General features: G+C 37.9%; 1 protein-coding gene across 1 annotated transcript in view; it reads left to right on the forward strand.

Moving 5' to 3' along the window:
• Positions 1 to 24099, forward strand: part of CNTN3 (contactin 3) — a 239404-nt gene that overhangs the window by 154786 nt on the left and 60519 nt on the right. The window contains exons 8-10 of the mRNA XM_045529894.1: positions 1376 to 1512; positions 2435 to 2564; positions 4999 to 5149. Of these exons, the coding sequence (XP_045385850.1) occupies positions 1376 to 1512; positions 2435 to 2564; positions 4999 to 5149 (418 nt within the window). The remainder of the gene's footprint in view (positions 1 to 1375; positions 1513 to 2434; positions 2565 to 4998; positions 5150 to 24099) is intronic.

Consider the following 24099-nt stretch of genomic DNA (forward strand, 5'->3'; position numbering starts at 1 on the left):
GTCTGATAGAATATTTGGATCTCATATAATAGAATAAGAGGGGAAATCATGATTAATGTGTCCGTTATAATCTCAGGATTGGTTTAGCATAGCAAATTATCCTCCTATTTGGAGAAGAAGAATATTAGTATGGGAAGCCCGTGGGAATTTTTGCAGAAGCTCAGGTCTCAGTCAAAGGCTCACATGTGTCTGTTCACAGTCATATTCCATCTCAGGCTGTATTCCTGAAAGACGAAAACATGTTTTACTATAAAATAGAGAGAAATGATTTGGTACTGAAGTACCCTTCATACTGGGCAAGTAGTTTGTATAGAATAAAATCAAAATAAGATAAAACTTAGACCCGTATGTTTTCTATAAACGCTAAATAGCCGTATTTTCATTTCAGTTTCATTTATAAAAAGCAATTTTATGAGATAGAAATGGAAATACAAATCTTCCTGTGGTTGCAATTAAATAGAAATAGATAAACTGTTTCTCCATATGGAGAATGCAAATGTGGATCCCACAGTACACATCCTATGCATAATGCAACGTGAAGCCAGTAAGACATCTCACCTCCCAGTTTTGGATCTGAAACGCAAGCTGAGACTTGGCCAGATATACTGTGTATATTGAATGACTTTCATTGTAAGTGGCATGATGCTTTCATCTGTAAACGAATTTTCCAAATACTTTCTAAAACTTAAGCAAAAAATGATAAATCCATTTGGTCCAACTGATTTGCATACGTATCATTTAAAGCTGCATCCGTTATTTCTTTTTCTGGTAAAAAAAAATCATATGATTCAAGTTGAACCAATTTATCCATCTTTTCCTGCGTTCGTTTTAATTTGCTCAGAGGTTCATAAGATGCTAACTGGTTTGTATTTGATTAAGAGTTATTTCTAACATGAAGAAAATATTTTTTCCTCAGCTATAGAAGGTTTCTCTTCCATGGATATTAATTTTTAGTTCATAATTAAGACCAATATATGCTGCCATTCACTTACTAAGTTGCCATCAATTGTGATGTCATGATTCAAAAATACACTTGGAAAGAAAATCAATTTTGTGTACCTGCGTTCCTATCTGCTGACATCTGAAGAATATAATACAGTGCCCAGAATTTTGAAAATAGAGAAAGCATAATGAATTTGGCTTAGGAAATGACAGATTGCAACATCCATCTTCAAATCTAGAAATGTTTCATGCATCCACTTAGTGAATACTTAGCAAATAAAATATAATTCTAGCCCTATGCTCACTTTAATCTGTTACTCACAGTCTTATGTCCATTTATATTTACCTGGATAAGGTAATAAGATAATAAACATGTTTTATTTGCTGGGTGTTTTGAATTTCTTATCTTCTTGTTATTTTTCTTTCATTGAAGCAAAGCCTCATTGGGTTCAGCTGATAAAGGATATGGAAATAGCTGTGGAAGACAATCTTTATTGGGAATGCCGAGCGAGTGGCAAGCCCAAACCCTCCTACCGATGGTTAAAAAATGGAGAGGCCCTGGTGCTAGAGGTAAGATAATGCACCTGCTTAAGCCCCCTCTCTTCCCACAGGGTGTTAAGTAAATGCGTTCTTTAATATCTGGTAACAAAGTAAACTATTGAGCTTGCATGCTTTCATTTGCATCTGAGAAGTGATGCTGGCGAAAAATATAAAATCAAGTACCCAGTCTACCAATGAGGAGATCTTTTCAACATTGCATTTCGTTGGCAAAGGTGATTGTGGGCAACATAACATACTATACTTTTTGGAATTAAAATTAGCAAAGGCCTTACTTTAATCAAACATAGAATGTAATTTCTTTTTTCTGTTGACAACTTGATGTGGCCTCTGGAGAAAAAATGTGTGTATTACTTGGTTACTTTGTTATATGAGTATTTATTTTCTCCATCATTTTTCTTCTAAAGCCATATATAATTTTTGCTTTTTTTTTGTGTACCGTCAATTATGTTCTTTCATATTTCTATACATAACCTTTCATACTACTAAAAGCCCTGGTAAGTAAGTGTGTTTCCCAGAATCCTTTTTAATGCACAGAATTCAAAATGTTTTTAACTTGCAAAATTTGAAAAAAATGGTGAAAACCTTTCCAATTGGTGAGATAGAAATCAACCTCATGGTACATTTTTTAAAGTCTGAAACTTTAGGTTAAAAAATGAAATGATCTTGCTATTTTAGCTGTTGCTTTGTTGTTTATTTTACTGGTATACTTTTGGACTGAAGAATGTTTATTCATATTCCCAGCGTGTGGCTACTATGTTAAATTAGTCTTTCACGTTTCAAATAAGGAAAGGTTAAATTTCAGGTCAGACTACCTAATACTCTGAAAAAAATGCAGAAGGTTTGGTATGATTGAAATGATAGTCAATAATATTCATTTTTCTCCTAAAATGGTATAATTGTTTTTATGCAAGACATTTTTGTTATCATCTAGGAGAGAATACAGATAGAAAATGGTGCCCTTACAATATCAAACCTAAGTGTGAGTGATTCTGGAATGTTCCAGTGCATAGCAGAAAACAAACATGGCCTCGTCTATTCCAGTGCTGAGCTCAAGGTCGTTGGTAAGACTAACTTTCTCTGTTCTCTTAATTTTTTTTCCTTAAATCTTCCATTGTTGCCAGAAGCAGAAATACTTATTTTTCATATTAGATTCCCCTACCGTATTACAACATGATCATTCAGAGTTTCTAATCAAGGTGTACATTTTAACAATTTCTAAGAAACACCCAGCAATTACAGCCAGAAATAAGGCCTAAAGGTAGAAATAAATCAACAGTGGAGAAAAAAAGTATTGGTCTAAAATGTCCTTATCCAACTCCAATAGGCATTGATGTTAACTAAACAATACCTTTTAAAAGAATAATCAATTTTAATGTTCTTTGTTGCTGGTCCAAAAAAAAAATAACACACAAATACCAAAATTTCAATCAATCATATTTAATTCAAAAGGAGTTTCTCTTGTCCTCATTAGCCCTGTTAGAAGCATCGCACATTGGACACACTGAAGCCTGAATTAAGGAAGACTCCACTGCTTGAAATTTTAAATTATTTTCTTCTTCTTGCACTTTAGGTATAGGAGAAAAAAGAAAATGTTCCATCATGTTTAGAGCAATTGTCTATAAGGACCCTTAAGTTGCCAATGACTGAAAATCCAACCCAAGTGCTGTAGCATGGCATAGCATAAAAAGGAAGAAATTCATTGATTGAGGAAAATTAAAATTAAAATGGAGAATTTGGATTTCAGCATAACTTGAACCACGCTCAAATATCATACCATTATCAGGCTTAATATGATCTTTCCCAACACGTTGAGTTTATTACCACAGTCAATCCAGTGGAAGAAAGATGTCTTTCTTAATTGCTCAAATGGAAGTCTCAGTCTTGCATATCATTGGCCCCATGTAACCTGACTTGGGTCAGTACTCATTGCTAATCCAATCCATATGGCCAGCACGTTGTAAGGCCCTACTTGATTTAACTCAGTGGTTCCCAACTGGGGAGCGTTTTTTACCCAGGGAATATTTGGAAATGTCTGGAGATATTTTTTGTTGTTACAACTGGGGTTGGCAGGGAGGAAGGGGACCTGTGTGTGATATTAGCATCTTGTGAGTAGAGGCCAGAGGGGCATCTAAATATCCTACAATGCACAAAACAGCCTCTCACAACTAATAATTACCCAGCCCCAATATCAAGTGTCAAGAGAGGTTGAGAAACCCAGGTTTAATGGAAACTAGGTTTCTCATCTCTGGTGCCTGAAAGTTAGAAATGCATCCTCTATACCAGGAGGGCTGATGCCTGGGGTAAATCTTCAACTGAAAATCTGGCTATTGTTATCCATGACAGAGTAGCATATTATGACAAAGGGGTGGGGAGAAATATGCATTTAAGTCTTAAGTTGAAACACTGCAGTACCCTTGTAGGGCATTAACCTGATGAGCTGTAGTTTATTCATGTTTAAAATGGATGCATTCTTACTCAATGTCTTGTGTGGGGTTGCAGTATGGGAAAAGATATGAGATATGCAAAAAATATATTTTATTTAAATATTCACAGGATTTTTGTTTTAGTAAAAATTTTTCTTTCAGGATCTTGATTTTTAAGACCAACAACCTCTGGAAAATACGTCTTCTTTACCACAGTCATATATATAATCCTGTAATATGATTCATTTTAAGATCTCCACTAATGAAAAACATAAATTATATTCACTAGGATTTGCAATAAGACATAGCTTGAGATATTTGGGAAATGTACTAGGTTCTTACCCTTTTTTCCACAGTTGTAGTGAAAGGAAGAGTGATTTTCTGATTAACATATCATTTCATTCAAGTGATACATTATTATGTATCTGGAATGTTCAGATGTTGTTTCAGGATTGACATCCCATGCATTATTGGCAAACATAATGTTTACTACATTTTATAATATTTAATGTAATATTATAGCACTTAATGTAATACGCACATTATATTACTTTTTCCTCGTTTGGAAATTCAAACTCACAATATGAAAATGGTGTAATAGAACTTGATACATTTTAGGGATGAGAATATCCTCCATTCTAAAAGCATTTACTCAGCCCCTGTTGAATACCAGACACTGTGCCAAGTGCCTTGTCCTAGGGGTCAATAAGAGAGACCAACCTTATTCCTGCCTTCATGAAACTAACTTTTAAAAACGTTGTATGCTAAATGTTTTCCTTTTGTTTCATAAACTCCTGATTGAAAGCTATTTTAAATTTTCACAGTAAGCTAAAAATTCCTGCATGAAGTAATTATCTCATGATTTAGAACCTGCCTGAAAACACAATGGCATGAATTGCTTTTTTAGCATTGAAATCCTGTGTGTGGCACCCAGTAAACCAAGTAAATCAAGCACTGACACCTTGCATGAAAAGCAAACTTTAAAAAAGGTTATAAAGTTGACCTTTGAAATTTACAGGAAGTTTTTTAAATGATCCGTTAATCATTCTTTCTCGTCTTTCTTCCTTTGCAGCCTCTGCTCCAGATTTTTCAAAGAACCCAATGAAAAAGTTGGTTCAGGTGCAGGTGGGCAGCCTGGTCAGCTTGGATTGTAAACCCAGAGCCTCCCCGAGGGCACTGTCTTCCTGGAAGAAAGGAGATGTGACGGTGCAGGAGCGTGAAAGGTATTCTGTCCTCCACAAAGGTGATCTTGTGCTTTGTCCCCACTCTCCGTGCTGATATCGGAGTAGGTTTTCAATATGAAATGAAATGAAGTAGCGTGTCATTAGAAGGTGAGCTGTTTAAGAATCCAAATAGCAGTTTGGTTTTGTGATACTCTCATTATGATAGTAATCACTTTTTGAAATCGAAAAATTTTAGAACTATACCTACCTAACTTCTTCCCGCATAGAATACTTTTCTTTTAGCAAGGATTTTAATCCCCAATTCCCTGGGAAGATGCAACCAAAACAATAAAGGAATGTCAGACCTAGATGCCCCACGTCACAGGACAAAGATGAGAAGATGATATGTAATGACAGCACATGCCAAAGAAATACCAATATTGCTATTACCCTATACTGAAGTCATTTGGCAGTACTGGTATTTAGTTTATGCCAGGACTTTCCTGGTTTTCTAGTTAGTATGGTAAAATGGAAATGAAGAAGCAGAACGGGGTTTAGTTAAAAGCACAGATTCCAGAGCCACGGTGCCTGGGTTCAAATCTTCATTTTGCCTTTTACTTGCTTGATGGAGTGACCTAATCTTTCTGTCCCTCATTTCCTCCTCTGTTAATGACATGATAGTAATATTCTGTGCCTAATGGTTCAGAAGATTATTGTATGGATGAAATACATAAATTATTAATAAAGCCCTTAGATCAATGCCTGCTAGAGAGTAAGCACAAATACTGGCTATTATTACTATTTATTTATTATAATTTATTATGAATACTTATCGAGTATGTATTGCAAGGTATTATGCTCAGAGCTTGTGATAAACAAAATAACAGCCCCAAAGGGTTGACGCCCTTATCCTCGAAACCTCTGACTATGGTACATTACATGGCAAATGGTAATTAAAGTTGAAGATGGAATTAAGGTTGCTAATCAGTTGACCTGAAAACAGGGTGATTATCCTGGATTATCTGGAGGGACCTAAAGTCATCACCTGAGCCCTTAAAAGAGGAAGAGGAAGGCAGGAGGACTGGTCAGGAAGATGTGGCAATCAAGGAAGAGGCAGGAGAAACCTGAAGCATGAGAGGGACCCTGACGGGTGTCGCTGGCTTCAAAGACGGTAGAAGGGGCCATGAACAAAGGAAACAGGGACCTTAGTCCCATAACCACACAAGCTGAGTTCCACCAACAACCTGAATGAACACAAAATGATTCCAGATTCGGAAGGAACACAGCCCCGCCAATACCTTGATTTTAGCCCAGTGAGCACTATAGTGGACCTCTGACCTCAAGAACTATAAAAGAATAAATTCACACACTTGGTTTGTGACAATTTGTTATGACAGCAATAGGACATTTAATACAGAGCTATGCATGAATTACCTCCTTCTAATATCTCTGCAATTAATGAGAAAAACTTAGAAGGATTGTGTAATTTGCCTGAAGTCACATAGGCAGGATTTGAATTCATGACTGTTTGACTCTAGGGGGTAGCTGCTAAGCTTTATGAGTGCCACATTTCGTATAGGAAGCCCAGAATCTTGGAGGTGGTCTTAGCTTTTGAAGTCATGGAATCCATATCATTGCTTTTGGAAAAGAGAGGAAAACGAACAAGAAAATCTTAGGCCAAGAAATGTGGATTTTCTTTTCTAAAATCTCAAAGTCATATTGCAAACAGCCAGGTTAAACTGCTTTGAATTATAGTTCCAAAGATGCTTTTGTGTGAGTTGGTTAAGACAACACAATCTGCAATTCCTCCAGTATTTAACAGGAAACATCTTCATTTACAGGCAGGTACGGCAGGATAACGGAGCTGAATTGGGAACTGAGTGGTTACACACAGTCCAGCCACATTCTGGGCCTCACAGAATAGATTTCTGGAACAGGAGGTTAATTAAGCAATTGGAGTTTGATTTCGTAAGCCAGTCTAAACAAGTATAGATTTGTAGCACAAACTAGTTCATTTTGGCAATGCTGGGAATTAAGGTTTCCTACTGAACTGCTTACTTTTTTGGTGATCAAAAAACATTTTAAATAGTTTTAATTATACACATAAATTAAATATGATTATTTCCCAAGGACTTCAGTGCTTTGCACAATAGTAAACCCACTTGTCTTCACAGTAGTACATATACTAGGCAGAGGTTTTTTAAACTTAATTTTAAAAAGAGGATAAAAAGATTAAGAGATTTAGCTAAAGGCACACAAAGAGAGATTTACTCACACATTTTACAGTGATGGTGCAGGGAAGTGTTTAAGTTCCAGAATCTAACCTGGGACTTCTGACTTGGCCACACACTACTTTGGTGTCATTAGGTCAGTTACGTCATATCTCTGAACCTTAGTTTCCTAGCCCATAAAATAGAGATAATAATTCCATTCCTTACATAGTTGCTATAAAAAAAAGCATTCTGCCTGATATTTGTTGAAATACTGATCAGTAAGAGTAAGGTCATATTGCATATAAAATGTTGAAATTAACAGTGGCTGCAAAAGAAGGTTTTTGCTCGTTGGGTGGGCATTCGTTGGTTGGTTAGTCGCTCTGAAGGTGGGTATCTGAGGCTACCTGGACTCCACAGCATCAGGGATGCAGATCTCGGCTGCCCTGCTGCCTACCGACATCCTCACCTCCTGAACCAGAATGGATGCCTGAGCCTCAGCCTCTTAGCAACATCCAAGCAGCAGCAAGAAGGAAGGTCGACATAAAGATACACTTCCTCCCTTTTAAGCGGCTTCTCAGAAGTCCCACACAACACTTTCCCTTACACCTTACTGATCAGACAGTAATTTCCTGGCCACATTGAATTGCAAGGAAGGCTGGGAAATATAATTTTTTTTTTTTCTAGATGGAAATGTACCCAATGAAAAATTGGGAGTCTGTTTTTAAGGAGAGAGGGGGAAAATGGTTGCTACTCCAGCAGGGTCTCATGATAATAAAAGTTAATTCTCTGCCCCTTACAGGCCTACTGACCCTCTACTATTGTATATTACATTTCTAACATCTCGCATATGGATAACATAGTAACTGTCAGACATGAAGGTATAGTTAAAAAGAGGGAATATATTTGAGGACAGGGTCTACAGTGCTTCAGTCCTTCCCAGATCTGTGGTTTGGATTTTGCTTTTATCTCTTTGGACAGCAAAAATACTGATGAGCCAGGTTCTGGATGCTTAGGGAGAAGGCTGCTAGCGGCAATTATTGAACAAGTTGCAGGCTTGAATCTTCTCCAAGTTCGTGGTAAATCAGAGTGGGCTGTAGTCATCACTTGGCAATGAAAGCTCCATGGCTGTCCCTCTTGACTTGGTCTGCAGGCTTTAGCCAAATCAGGGAAACATACCAAATATTAATAGTAGGTTTATTGTGGTTCTTTGATCATGGACTATTCCAACTTAAAAAATGAAGATTCAGTCTCATTTGGGGGACGAATGAATTCATTGATGCATTTGAGGATAGAAGACAAAATTTTTTGAGAGAATATTTGACAAGATTTGAAATCTATTTGATATTTTTGTGTGTTTGTTTTTTGTTAGATGAATTTGGGCTTGTCAGTGAATTAGAAACTTATGATAAATAGGGAAGTTTTCTCCACCTGAGCATAGGGGCTATTGGTAGCAAATACATTTTGATTACATCAATATTCTATTATATATACTATCATTTGAGGCTTAAATCAGAAAAAAAATATCAGAGGATTAAATACGTCTTTTTAAGAATTGTATAAACTAATATGGCTGCTATGTAAATCATATAATACATTCAAATTATTATAATCTACTTGGTTTATAAGTTTTTGTATCAGTGCAATAACAGCTTTGCAATTATGAATCAGCCATAGTAATGTGGATCTAAGTCAGTGAGACACCTAAATTACAGAGTAGTTTTGAAGAAATGAGGGTTGTTGCTTTAAAGTACTGAGAGCATTTCAAGCTAAGGTAGTGAATGGACTACTGCCCACAGAGGTCTTAGGAAAGCTGTTCTGAATAGATAGCAAGGGCTTATTGTGCAAATAGTGATTCCTGAGCTCTGAAAACTAAGTTCTCATTCATTCATTTGAAAATACTTTGAATACCTACTAGCTGCTAGGCACTAGACATTTGTTTTTTACTAGAGAAGTCCATCCCATTCTTTATAGTTTTTCAGGGTGCACAGAGCAGGTACAATAAAACTCAATGGCAAAGTACAGGGTGTTCAGGGGTCACTTGAGAAGGCTCCATCTCCAAATTAGGGATCAGAGCAGGCTTTCTGGGGAATGTAATGTCTGTAACAAGACTTCAGAGATGACTAGGGATTTCACTGGAGTAGAATGCTCAAGGCGGAAGGAACAGCATGTGCAAAGGCACAGAGGCAAGGCATGGCATGGGCATTGTGTTAGTCTGTTCAGGCTGCTACAATAAAATTCCTCAGACTGGGTAATCTGTAAGTAATAGAAATTTATTTCTGACAGTTTTGGAGGCTGAGAAGTCAATGACCCAAGATACCAGTAGATTCAGTGTCTCGTGAGGCCTCACTCTCTGCTCCATAGATGGTGCCTTTTTGCTGTGTCCTCACGTGGCTGAAGGGGCAGGCAGCTCTCTTCAACCTCTTTTATAAGGTCATTGATCTCATACCCACATGACTTAATCCCTTCCCCAAGGGCCCCACCTCTTAATACCTCCACAAGGGGGACTGGGTTTCAGCTTGAATTTTGGAGGGGCACATTCAGACCATGGCAGATACCGAGTAACTGAATGTTCAGTTGACTCCAGTGTACAGTGCCACAGGAGAGCAGGGTGCAGAGAAAGTCGGGTTGCAGAGGTGAGCAGGGATCTTACTGTCTGTGACATCGTGAGCCAAATTAAGGAGTTTGCGCTTTTAACCATGGGTACTGGGATGACACAGGATAAAATAAAAGTAGCAGAGTTACAAGATTCAACTTATGTTTAACAAAGAAGACGACGGTGCCTGCCATGGGTTGGAGTGGTAGCAGGACTGGAGGCAAGAGCCCCAGTTAGCAGCAATCTACCAACCTGAGTATGGCAGCCCGAACTGAAGAAACGGCAGCGGGAACGAAGGGAAGTCTTGAGGAGCTTGAGAAGATGTTCAGTCAATAGGACCCAGTAGTTGATTAGATTAATCATTGAAGAGAAGGTGGGAGGCAAGGATGAAGCCTAAATTTCCAGCTTAGATATCGGGAGTGCGGTAGGCCTATTCAGTGTGACATAGAACCTCACCGAAGGGGCGGGCGTGAGGGCAAAGACAGCAAGTTCAGTTTGTGTTTGGTTCTATTTAAGGTGCCTGTTGAAAAAGCAACTGGACATATCTGTGCATACAGAGCTTGACTATCTGAATCTGGAACTTAGGAGAAAGCCCCACCCCAGAGATAGAGATTTACATGTCATGAACTTGGAGATGGTAGCCAACCCATGAAAGAGAGGACAACTGTCTAGGAGGGTAGATATCATTCATTGAAGAGGGTGTGCAGCTCATCTCTGAAGCTCATGGACACTCAAGTTATGAGTAGAGAGGCCTGTTTTTACAATTTCATTTGGTAATGGATTCATTCAGTAAAGGTCAGCTTAAGTCACCAGATGCTCAAATATTCTAAACTTCAAAATTATTAGCGTTCAATATTGAGTAAAACTTTCAGAGGTTTTTTTTTTTTTTTTTTTTTTTTGGCATATGCATCACCCATGATTGAAGTTATTGTTTTTTCCTCCCTGCAAGAAGCAGGTTTTATGAGATCTCTGACCTTTTTGAGCACGCCACGTGTCAGTGTTTTTGTGCTATTTTGTTTCTTCATTTAAATCCACCTGTTTTCAAAAAAGATGGATTAAAACTGGAACTTTTTGTCATCTTTAAGCAAAATAAAATTGAAAAAGACCCTTGAGAATGTGAACAGGCATGTTTTGTGAGGAGAAAGAGCCAGTTGGCATATTTTAAAGAATGCTTAGCTTATCTTTGTCACTTAGTGGTACTTAAAACGCATTAGCCAATTACTTTTTAAAAATGGGGGCCTTCATTTGAATGCTATTGCTTATAATAGTAAATATTTTATTCCAATAACTTCAGTTCAGATGAAAGTCAAAGAATGGCTCATTACTTCTAATTAATATATTAAAATTGTTTCAAATGTTCTATGCAGCATTTAATACTATAGAAATCTAAATGCTTTTTAAAGAAAGAAAGGGTAAAGGGTTTTTTTCGAAATATGAATATTAATAGCCATAATCCACGCAATGTTTTTAAAATGGATTACCCAATTCCTAATGTATTTCTTGCATATAGATAGAAGCTTGCTTTAAAATGCAGTGAGCATCATATGCTAGATGATTCCATTTATATGACATTCTTGAAAAGGCACAGCTTTGGGGAAAGAAAATAGTGATCACTGCTTGCCGGAAACTGGGACTGGGTGAAGAGATTGACGATGCGGCCCCAGGGGAGCTTTTGGGGGTGAGGGAACTGCTCTAGCTCTTGATTGTGACAGCAGTCACATGCCTGCATTCATTTGTTAAAACTCACAGAACTGAATATCAGGAAGGATGAATTACACTGTATATAAATTCTATCTTAATTTATTTCAATTTTTTAAAGTTTCCACACACATCACTGATACACTTTAATTTTTAAAAAATTACATATAATTTTACATTCATCTCACCTTGATTGAGTAGCTCCATGTAGGAGTTTAAAAGCTCCAGAAATGCACCCACTTTTGCCTTTTGTGCAACATTCGGTAACCAGGATGATTCTGTCAGAGCCAGGACCACTTGGCATCTCAGCCATTGCCACCCCTAGTGGCCACAGCCTTGCTTTGATAAAGACGTGTCTAGAAACTCTCACTATCCAGCAAATCTGTTAGGTGGCACTTCCCCTTGGCTCAAGCTATTAAATGAAGAACAGGGATTCCATTGCCAAATAGTTTCTATCTCCATCCATTCCACTTTCCTGCACACTTGACTCCTCTCTTATCCCAGACAAGTCTGCTTTTCTTTTCCTGTTGCTGAGGCTAGAGTGCAGTGGCGCAACCATAGTTTACTGTAATCTCCAACCCCTGGGCCCAAGCGATCCTCCCACCTCAGCCTCCCAAGTGACTGGGACTATAGACACGTGCAACTATGCCTGGCTAATTTCCTTTTTTTATTATTTTTTGTAGAAATGGGATTTTGCTATGCTGCCCACGTTGGTCTCAAACTCCTGGGCTCAAGCGATCCTCATGCCTTGGCCTCCCAAAGTGCTGGGATTATAGCCATGAGCCACCACTCCCAGCCATGAAGCACAGGAAGAATTTTATTTAGTCCGTGTGATGCTGCCATTTTTAGGAACCAGATAGATTGATGTCTCTGCCCCCTCCCTGGAGGGACAGTAGTCCATGTTGTCCACTAATTTGTCATATCATTATTCAGTGCTGGGTACTGTGCCCAGCACTAGGAATACAGAGATGAACAGGAAACATCAAGAGTCCTCAAAAAGCCCACAGTCTGTTTAGAATGTGGAAAACAAAGCCATTGTTGACAGTGGGATAGACTTTATGATAAAAGTGACTATATAATTTATTCTACAAACATTTTAGAAGGGAAGGGAGGGATTTTAGAAGGGAAGGGAGGCCACTCTTAGGCTCTTAGGAATTACCTCCAAGACAGCCCACATAAACCAGGACTGGCCCAGGACACTGGGCGTTGCCGTCTTGCCTGTAATGGAGACCAGTAAAAGCCAGTGAGAAGCAGAGAAGACAAACTGTCTCATCCCTGGGGAGCAGAAGAGCAGCTCCATAAGGACGGGCATCTCAAAGGAAGGGATGTAGAGCCAAGCTAGAGTAGAGAACATGCCACCTAAACAGAAAGGATTGCATCAACAAGAAGCAAAACTGGGTATTTTTTCCTTTATTCCAATTATGTCAGTGCCAGAGTTCATATATGATCACAAAAATGAGAAAGTCTGACTTGAGTTCTTTCCTAGGTAGGAAACCACCCTTTTCCTTCAAAGGAAATGAACGTTGGAGAAAGATCGTTTCTCTTAAAGGGGGGACTGAGAGTCCTGGGTAAATGTGCAAGTGTCCCAGAGGGTAGAGAACAGCCTCCATCCCTATCTGGCTTCTCCAACCCATGTCTTCGTTTCTCTCACACTGTCAGCTGGGAAGAGAAGAGGACAAGGTACATATGCCCCATAGCTCTCATAGTTTATAAGAAGGTGAATCTAAGGATTTAAGGGAGAAGATAATTGAGAGAAGAGTCAGTGAAATCCCAGCCTTTTGGTTTGGGGTGAGGCTTATGAAAGGCATGATAATCACCTCCTCTCTGCCATACCTCACCCTCTCCCACCCACCGACACATACCGACAAATCTTCCGCTATTAACCACCAGACAGCTTCACTTTCTGTGTGGGTATTTGTATCATCATTTACATGAATTATTTATGTCTAATTGGCATGCAGTATACTAATTGCTATGCACATTATTCACTGTGTCAGATGAAGTTAAATGCAAGTTTTATTTGCTTCTTTATTTAATTTTAGCACACAGAAAGAGCAAAGCATCGAAGTCAGAAAGACGTGGGTCAGATCTTGGCTCTGCCACCTGCCACCTAGGTGGTGTTAGACAAGTTACATAATCCCTGAGTCTTGGCTTCCTTATTTGTAAAATGGGGCCAGGAATCCTCAACTTGCAGGCTGGTGGGTGGCATTTGCATGGTGCATGCTCTTAGCAAGAGGTGTGCTAAAGAAACTGCTCTTCCCAGACAGGCAGAGAAACACAAGATTTCCTTCGAACAAATTATTTTCAACTCTTTCCCTGCCCATTCATCTCACATTCTGAAAGACCCTCCCTCCCTTTTTATCTCAGTGGATTTTAGTTGCAAAGATAAAGATAAAATAATGTGTGTAAAGCATCCACTATAACGTCTTGTTAGGCACTCAGAAAAAGGTTCCTGACGCTGTTAATACTATTTGTAATAGTAATTAACATTTTTCATTGTGTTGCTCAGACACCTTAAGAGTAACAAGACTGGGCTAAAAAGAAAGCAACGCACAGACCTTTGTTTTTGAGAACAATCAACTGTGCTGTACATTATTTAAGCCGCCTTAAATAAATTTTGCCCCAGTATTATTTTAAACAAATTGCTGCCAAATGGTTTCTAAAGTAGTATCAACTAAACTTTGCAGATGACCACGTGGTTCTTAAATCCATATTTCAAATTTGGTTTTAGTGAGTTATAAAAGGTAATGGCATTTTTAAAAAAATACTTTGGCAGTGTTATGATTTTGGCAGGGGAAAGCTGGTTAATGCATCCGAATGTGCCGGGGATTGGAATTCACTTCAAGCCGGTTCCTTGTTAGAACTGGGTAAATTAATTCATATCCTTGCCTCGCACAAATGTTTTATTTACAGAGAGTATCTGCTCAGAGCACATTCTTTTGGTTATATAGCATTTCTCAATCAAGCCCAAAAATCCCACATGCATTTGTCTATAGCCCAGTTCCTTCTCTGGATCCCTGCTATCACTCAAAATTCAAAGAAAAAAAAATAGTGCAATTTTAGAAAATGGCAATAACATTGCATACTACTTTTGCTTTCTTTTTCTGCTAATATGTTTCAGATAGGAAAAAAAACAGTAGCTTTCTCTAGAAGTCAGAATATATTGACTGTTTTAACACTGTTGAGATATAAAGTACAAGAGTACATATATCATTGCCTTTCAAATAATTTTTAAAAGAAAGAGGAAAGAAGCAGAATTCTCCTTGCATTCTGCATTTGTGCTCTTGTAGTTTCCTCTGCCTGGAATGTCTTTTTTCTCCACCTAGAAAATCTCCACTTATCACTCAAGGTCCAGCTTTATTGTTACTCACCGTGGGAAGCCTTCTGCAAGCCCAGTAGGCGAGATTAATTGCTCTGTCTTCTGTTTTACCCTTGTGGTTTCTTCATGTCCAGTTGTATCACTTAACACAGTGCACTGTGGCTGTTTGTGCAGAAGCCCCTGTCACCCGGATTCCTGCAGTCTTTACCTTACGCATCTGTGTATCATCAGCCTCTGCTCCACACGTTCGTTCATTTCAACATTCATTTATTCATCAAATATTTATTCAGCATCTACTGTTAACTTTTGCTGCATAGCAAATCACCCTAAAACTTTTTAATGGTGTAAAGCGATATTTTATCATCACTCACGGTTTCCATGGGTCAGAGATTCAGGCAAGGCTTGGTTGGCTGGGCAGTATTTGCTCAGCACGCCTCCCCTGGCCAAGGTCAGATGGTGGCTGGGGACGGGGCAGCTGGGACATGTCTGTGCATTACTCTCTCTTTCCCCATGCAGGCCCGAAGCCCCCTCTAGTGTGGGCTCCCTGTGCTGTGGCTGTGATGGCCTCAGGAGAGTCATGATGCCTACCTGGGACAGCTAAAAACATTAGGAGTGAATATTCAGGCTAGCAAGATGGAAGCTAAATCCTCCAGGCTCCCAAGACACAAACTGTCACTGTCCCTGTATTCCAATGGTTACTAGTGAGTCATAAGCCTAACCAGATTCAAAGGGAAGGGAGTTAAACTCTATTTTTTTCTTTTTTCCCCCAGCTTTAGTGAAGTATACTTGACAAGTAAAAATTGTATATATTGAATGTGTACAAGGTTATCTTTTGAGATATATATATAGTGAAGTAATTACTACAGTCAAGCTAATTACCATATCCATCACCCCATGTAGTTACTATTGTGTGTGTGTGTGTGTGTGTGTGTGTATGGTGAGAACACTTAAGATCAACTCTCTTAGCGATTTCAAGTACACAATACAGTGTTATTAACTCTGATCACCATGTTGTGTGTTAGATTTCCAGAACTTATTTATCCTTCATAACTGAGTTTTGTACACTTCGACCAGCATCTCCCCATTTCCCCTACCCTCCAGCTTCCTGGCAACCACGATTCTACTCCCTGCTTTAACTTTTATATTTTTTTTCACATATAAATGTGAGATTGTGTAGTATTTGTCTTTCTGTGCTTGATGTATTTCACTTGTAATATCCTCCAGGTTCATTTATGTGGTGGCAAATAGCAGGGTACCTTCCCTTTTCAGGGCTGAATAATATTCTATTTTATATATGTACCACATTTTCTTTCTCAAATTATCGTCAACAGACATCTTAATGGGAGAGTGGCAATATTCTAGGTGAGCATGTGGGGTGGGAAGTCTCATTGTGACTACCTTTGGGACATGCAATCTGAAGCCCCTACTGTGTGCCCTACGTTGTACAGTGCCCTGAGGATACCACCCTGAATAAAACAGACATGGTCCCTTCCCCATGGAGCTTGCGGAAGGAACGGGAAGAATATAAATAAGTTAAAAAGATAATTTCTTTAGCCATAAAAAGACAATTATATAGTACATTTCAAGAAGGGCCTTGTTAAAGAAGTAATTTTTTTTAGCAGAAATCTAAATAGGAAGGAAACAGTCCTGCCAAGAATTGGCAGAAGTGCCTTCCAGGAGAGGTCCCCAGCCAGGGCAAAGGCCTTAGATGGGAGTGAGATTGGATTATTTGAGAAGCAAAGTGAAGGCCAGTGTGACTGACTATGGTGTTGTGCATTGAAGGGCAGAGTAATAAAACATGAGGTCCCAGAAATGGGTGGAGTCTAGAAATGGGGGTCCTTGAAGACCATGATAAAAGTGTTGGGTTTTGCTTTGTATGAAATAAGTCATATGAGGTTTTAAAGCAGAGGTGTGACACGATCTGGTTAAAAGTTAACTCTAGCTACAGTGTGGAGCGTGGGTTGAAGAAAAAGAGGAAAGAAGCAATGAATTTGATTATAAGGTAATTTATAGTAGTCAGAGCAAGAGTTGCTGGAGGCTTGATTTAGGGGAACAGTAGTAGAAATGGAGAAAAGGGTACTGTGCATTCCGGAGGCTGGATGAATTTGTACCCCAGACAGAACATTTCATACCTCATGATCACATTTTATATTGGTTGTGCATGAACTATATGGATTCCCCACTTGGCCTGTAGATTGTAAGTGTCTAAAGAATAGGAACTACTTCTCACTCATATTTGTATTTTCCAAAACTCTTAGTGCATTGTGAGTACTCACATGTATATGTTGAAGTGAATGTCATTCTTTCTTGGACAGCTTCCCATGTCTTAAGAGTACCTATAATTTAATTTATTGTAACTATTTCTTAGAAATGTAAAAAATTGATTTTTTTATAGATTTCTATTTGAGGCTTTCTATTGAAAATATGCAGCATGCTATATTTTAGCCAGCTCTTCCTCCTCCCTGAACCTCTTCACAGAAACAGGGGTGTGTGGATGGATGATGGATGATGGGTGGTTGGGTGGACGGATGGTCAAATGGGTGGCTAGGGAGGTGCTGTTGCTATGGCACCTCTGTAGAAGAGAAATGAACGTGAAGATTGGTAGTGATGCTTATAGGCCCCCATATTCTGATGCCTGGAGAGGAGTTATTCATAATCTAGTTGGTACACTGACAAAAATTTTACATTGCCCAACTCAAAACAATTCATTTTGCTGTTTGACCTATTTTCCACTTTACAATCTTATTTGTGTATTTTATAATTCTAGCTTAATGAAGATTTCATTGCTAGGGCAGTTTCTATGGGAAGATGAGTCTATCTGACCCTTTGTGCATCTGAAATCCTGAAAAAAATCTGTAATTGAGGTAGAATATGTAAAAATCTATTGTGTTTGGGGGAAAAAAGATTATTTTCTAACATTTTACATTCGAATGCTAAAGAAAGAGGCACCTTTAACTTTGACTTAAAGACTTTTTAGGCACTTAATTTTCCCAGGTATTTATTAATTTAATTGTGAAAGTCAGTGTTTTAAAGTTTGATGTAAATATTGTATCTTTCTAGCTTAGGCAATTAAAAAAACCATATACCTCACTGTATTTATTATTTTTTTATTGCTCCAGCCTGGTTTTAATAACTTCATGTCTTCTAGTTTATTTCATTTATTTATATCATATCACATCCCAAAAAGAATTTAAGATAGTTTTATTAAAGTATACACAAAGTGGACATTGAGAAGAAAAAATTACCAGTGTTCCAGTGGCCTAGAATGTGAGTTGTACCAGGACAGCATAAATTCTCACCGGGGAATCTTTATTGCTTATTAGGGAGCATGGTCCATGGTACAAGTTCAATAAATAACTTGTGAAATGAATGTCTGAAGTTAGTTAACCAGACATACACATACAGATTCATTCACTTGGGTCAGATTGATCCACAGTTTCGACTCAGAGCTTTGTGCTAACAAATGAACAGAGAAAATACTGCTAATGAACAATCCACGATATCCATAAGATGAGATAAAACCATCTGATAAGGAGATATGCAACTCTTCCTAGGCCAGGAAGTGTTTATATTATGTCCAAATCCAGTGGATACTCATGGAGAGAACTCCGAGTAATGTGGTCCTGACACTCATCGTCCTTACAATAATATTCAATCCATTTTAAAGGTTTATTTTTTTCTTCCCCCTAATCCAATGGTAACTTTGAATATTAAAACTCAAGACTCTTGAGGACCAGATGGGCCACATTTCTTTTACCTAAGTTTCCATGAATATTATTTTTCACATGCATGTTTTTAATAAGCTTAAAATAGAAATTATTTCAAGGCTACACCCACTGTCAAGAATCTAGGGTGTAGAGAAGGCACCGTTGTGAAAATGAAGAGTCAAATTCTTAAAGAGCCTGCTGAACTAGCATTAAAGTTTGTATTGTCCTGTTAAAGATGTGTTGGCTCTTCAGAACCGATGCCTCAGCAGATGATGATCATTCTCTGCATGAAGGAGGGACAGGAAAGTTCAGATTGTCAGGACTGATGTTTTTCTTGGAAAATTTTTTTGGAAGCCAGTTCATTATGTGGACAAATGTGTGACCCAAGACCCACGTTCTTGAGCGACGCAACACTGCCACTCTATTTGTATGCAAGATAATTTTAAGGGAACCAATCATCAGAAGTACACAGTCATCACAAAAGAAAATCTCAGTAAAGCACTTCTAGAAAGGTTGACACTGAAGGATCTAAAACAAAGAGGTTCCAAATATACTTCTGTGTCACTGGATAGATGGAATTATTAGCAAGGGTTCCTAACTTGAGCCCCATAGAATCTTAGATGATCTGATTCCTCCTCAGTTGTATCAAAACTGTTGTGTGTGTGTGCCTGCACACACATTTGTTCTGCAGAGGGGTCTCCAGATTTTTAAAGTGCTCAAAGAACTTTGTGTTCTAGAAAGGTTAGAAATACTTCATAGGGTTGTCAATGAGCCACTTAAATATTGATGGATATTAATAAAAGAGAATGACTTTGGAATTGGAATAACAGCAAAACTATTCTATCTTGTAAGAACTCAACTGCATGGCAGGTGTTTGTTGGACTATTCTTGATTTGTGACAAAACTGTGTCCTCTGTACATGGAAGATTGTTTCTAAACTCCTCATGTTTGTTGAGACAACAAACATTTATTGAAAAAAATACTCCGTACACAGCACCAGCATTTTGTAGTTTGTATCCTTTAGGGATATGTGAACTCTAGCTGAGAATTAACTCAAGGCTATTACACAGAATTATTAGATAAGTTGTCACTTAGGAATGGATAGGAAACTGGATGGCTTTAGAAATCTTGGCAGCAGGTATTATACTGTCTTGGCAGGGCAAGTGCTAAAGTGAATGAACTTACCATAATTTTTGTCTTTTTTTATAAATTGAAGTGTGAAGAGGGAGAGTCCAATGAACACAGGATAGAATATTGTTTCTCAAAGTGCAGTGGCCACAGCAGCAGCACCTGGGAACTTGTTAGAAATGCAGATACTTGTGCCCTATCCCAGACCTAATCTGGAAGTAGGCCCAGCAATGGGGATTTTGAGGAGTCCTCCAAGTGACTGGTACACAGTAAAGTTTGAAAAATACTGATTTATGTCATTTGTCTACCCCACACCTGAGGTAGGACAGGGCACGTGGCTTCACAGCTCTACCAAGACTGCATACAATAGAGTAAGAGAACTTCTTAAAGGAAGATCACTGTTAGTTATCAAAGAAAGAGGAGTCAATTCTGGACAGCCAAAAAATATTCAGCACCCTCCACATCCCTTGCATTGATGGAATTCCCCTTATGTGTGTCATGCAACTGTCTTGCACTTCAGCATTATTGTGGGAGGTGACTTCCCTTCCAGAGCTTCTAATCTCGATGGAGAAGGATGCTCGCTGGAGTAGCATTAGGGTCTCTCTGCAACCCATCCCCAGAGAAAGTCTCTGACTCCTGAATTTTGGCAGATAACCCTGACATTGTAGCTCAGCTCTTTCACGTCTTTCTCTTTGGTGTCTGTTTGCATGTAGAAAGTGAATATATTTTGCTGTTCTCTGTACCATGCTGTAAGGGGGCTTGCCGTAAAAGGGAGGGCCTGTTGTTGTCCACATGCACCAGGGAGGTTAAGTGTGCCTAATTCTGGGATAAAACCATCATTGCTCTCCTAAATAAATTGCATCAGCTTTATCTGTAATATAAGTAATAAAGCTAAGTAACTTTTTGATTTTTACTTATTTGATTCATGAATCTCTCTCTGAGGCAGAGAAGAATAGTGTCAAGTATGGCGGGGGGTCGAACCTTAATAATTATCCACTTTGAAGTTTTCCTTTAATAGTTAAACCGTCAGAGAATAGTTTGTCTCACTTGTGTTGTTTTGTTTGTATTACTCTCTCATACATCTGAGTATTTATAATTTTTACAAATACTCCTTTGTATAAGGAGACATATGTTTCAAATGGATTATTGCCTAGGCCTCATGAGTAACTTAGATGAACAGTTGGTATAATCACTTAGACGGGAAATCTCTTTTTAGGGGTCATTTCCTTCTATAGGTTTGAGTCCATTTTAGAGGGAAAAACTATTGAATCATTGTCATCAAAATGAATTTAGCTCTAAATATATTTGTCATGATAATATGCATTTGGAAGGATTTTATAGAAGTAAAAATGTTTTTATCATTGATTCTCTTCTTATGAATATGAAGACATGTCAGCTGATGTGCATTCAGTATATTTCTCTGGGCTACAGAGTGGAGCCCAGGTCCATCTTCTCTAGGGCTTCAGGTGTCTGTTCCATGAAATGTGTGTGTCCAACAAAATAACAAAGCTGCTTGTTATCATCCTGGTGCTTACTCAAAGTTAGAATAATTAACTGCTGAATCTCCTTCACTCTGCTTCTCCTTTCCTTGGAGGTTTTCTAACCAATAAATCACTAAACTAACACTGCTGAATTTATAAGATGAAAGCCCAAAATGGTATAGGTAAAGGAATGAAAAGTCTAATATTATTTTCCTAAATACTGTTTGCAGGTTATCTTTGAACTCAAGGGGGAGCAGTTATTTTGCCAACCACGTGGGGGTGAGAGCAGCTATAAATGAGAACATACCCTATATGCTCTTTTCCTCTGACATTTATTTTCTCATACATTTTCATTAATACATATTTGCTTTCCTTAACTGTCATTATTTATCCTGTAATATATGCGTTGTGAGTACTTTTCTCTTACAGCTAATTGTAAGCATCCATCTCTTAGAATATGTACTCAGAACGTGCCATCCAAAACAGCCTTGTTATTGTCTATACAGCAGTTTAATCATTATGGTCTCATGTGATCACATCTCCAGTGAGATGTGCTTCCTGAGAAAATGTAGAGATGGAATGTGTCTGTTAAAATTCAAGTTGAATAAATTACTGTAATATTCAGAAGAACATTGGCAGGGGAAAAACAATATTTTCAGAAATCCTGTTTTGCATCCATAATGTTTCATACGTTTCTCATTCTAAAACATACTGTGTTATTATGGATGTTTAAATGTCATCATAAAGTACAGGTCAATGTTGCCTAGACAACAGTATACTTTCTGAGCAAACAGGGTTTTTTAACAGTCATAAATTCAATGCCATCACTGAATTATAGCATGGGCCATTAGAGCAGCTTAGAGTGATTACATTTACTTATCCCAAACTAACCGTAGACTGCGCAAAGTTAAGTGAAATAATTAACCTCCTACTACAAAAGAAAAGACCAATAAAAAGATACATATAAAGGTATAGTATAAAACTGATCAAGGAGTGAAAATGCCACATTTATTTAAATTGCACATTTCTCAAAGCAAGCTAGAGTACTACATTCCAAATGTTAATCTCATAAATCATCATTTACCTTTTTGTGCCAAGACTAGAGTCACTCCTTGTTATCTATACTTTCAGCTCTACCCATTTGAAGAAAAGCCTGTTCTCAGAAAGCTTAGAAAGCAATTTCATTTATAGTGAAGTGGTATAAAATTTTCACTTCGAATCTCCGTGGGGAAGCATGGATTATTGAAGGTTTTCTGTTGAGAAACAATTACTCCATCCATTTACTGAATATTGTTTATTTTTATGTTGTGCAAAATGCCCTGTGGGCCTCTTAGAACTTACTGGAAGAACCAATTTGGGAAGAAAGTATCCAATTAGCTCAAAATTTTACTACATACACAGAGTTTGCATTCTTTGAGAGTCATTATGTTTGTTTTGGAGTCTTTGTGTGATTCCTAAGGTGTCAGGCCTTGCCTTTGAAACTTCCTCATTTCACTCTGTTCATGCAAATAGGTTTGCTTGATTAAAGTCACTAAACCTAAATTCTTCTAATATTCCAAATAGTTCTATGTTCCTAGTGGAAGGTTAGCTGTTACACTAATTCACAGCATGAGAAGATATCTCAAATTACCTGTCTGTTTTGTGGTACCCAAATCAGAAGCTGTAAATTTAATCTCAGTGTTTCTTCAGTCAACAAGAGACGTTTTTATTTTGACTAGGGCTTACTAATCTCAGAAGTGGTGGATGCCCAGCTTCCAGGAGCTTCCCATTCTATCTGGACCCTGTAGCCCAGAGCAGATTAGTTTTCCTCATCATATAAATGTCTTCAGGACCTTCTGCTGTCATCTGCCACCTTCCTGTCTTTACATATGAAAAGTCTCCAGGACACCTGCATTTTCTTTTAAATAATAATGATAGGTAAAATTCACTGAGCAACGCTATGGATCAAACACTGTTCTCTTTGGGTGTCCTGGCCCCAAAATTTTGATGGTGGGATTAGCAATCAAACTGGGTTGGGAACATCACATTACATTCCCTCTTTCCTCCTCTGAGACTTTTCTCGGTCAGTTTCGTCTCTCAGTCTCATTTCTTCTATCCCTTCATCTTCAGTCTCTTGCTCGCTGTTGACTTTTTCCCTAATAGTACAAACAAGTATATTTTCAGTTCTCTTATCCTAGGGAAGTCATTTCTAAATTCTCTTCATCCTGTCTTCTATTGCTTCGTTTCTATATATATATGTATACATTAATAAATAAATATGATGTATATAAATTAGTAAATAAATATGACATCTTTTTGTTTTTATATATAATATATATTTATATATTTATTTATACATAAATATATATATATGACATATCTACATATGTGCATATAGTCATTCCTTCATAGCCACAAGGAATTGGTTACAGGACCCCCTCTGATGTCAAGATCCATGTATATCCCTTATATAAAATGGCATATTTGCAATTAACCTATACACATCCTCCTGTATACTTTATATCATCTCTAGAATACTTATACCTAATACAGTGCAAATGCTACGTAAACAGTTGTACTGTATTGTTTTGTTATTTGTATTATTTTTATTGTTGTATTGTTCTTATTTATTTAATTATTTTTTTAAATATTTTTGATCTTTGGTTGGTTGAATCTGCAGATGCAGAACCCACAGATAGGGAGGGCTGACTGTGTATAGTGTATATGTATATATGAGTGCGTGTGTGTATACATATGTATCATAGTCTGTCCCAATCTACCAATCTATTTCTATATCATTCATAAGATGTCAGTGCCTTGCAACCCATTTTCACTAACCCTGCCTCTTCTATAGTGACTCTCTAAAGTCATATAGTCATTTATTCATTCAAC

The sequence above is a fragment of the Lemur catta genome, chromosome 18, assembly GCF_020740605.2.
Source record: "Lemur catta isolate mLemCat1 chromosome 18, mLemCat1.pri, whole genome shotgun sequence".
NCBI classification, from domain to species: Eukaryota; Metazoa; Chordata; class Mammalia; order Primates; family Lemuridae; genus Lemur; species Lemur catta.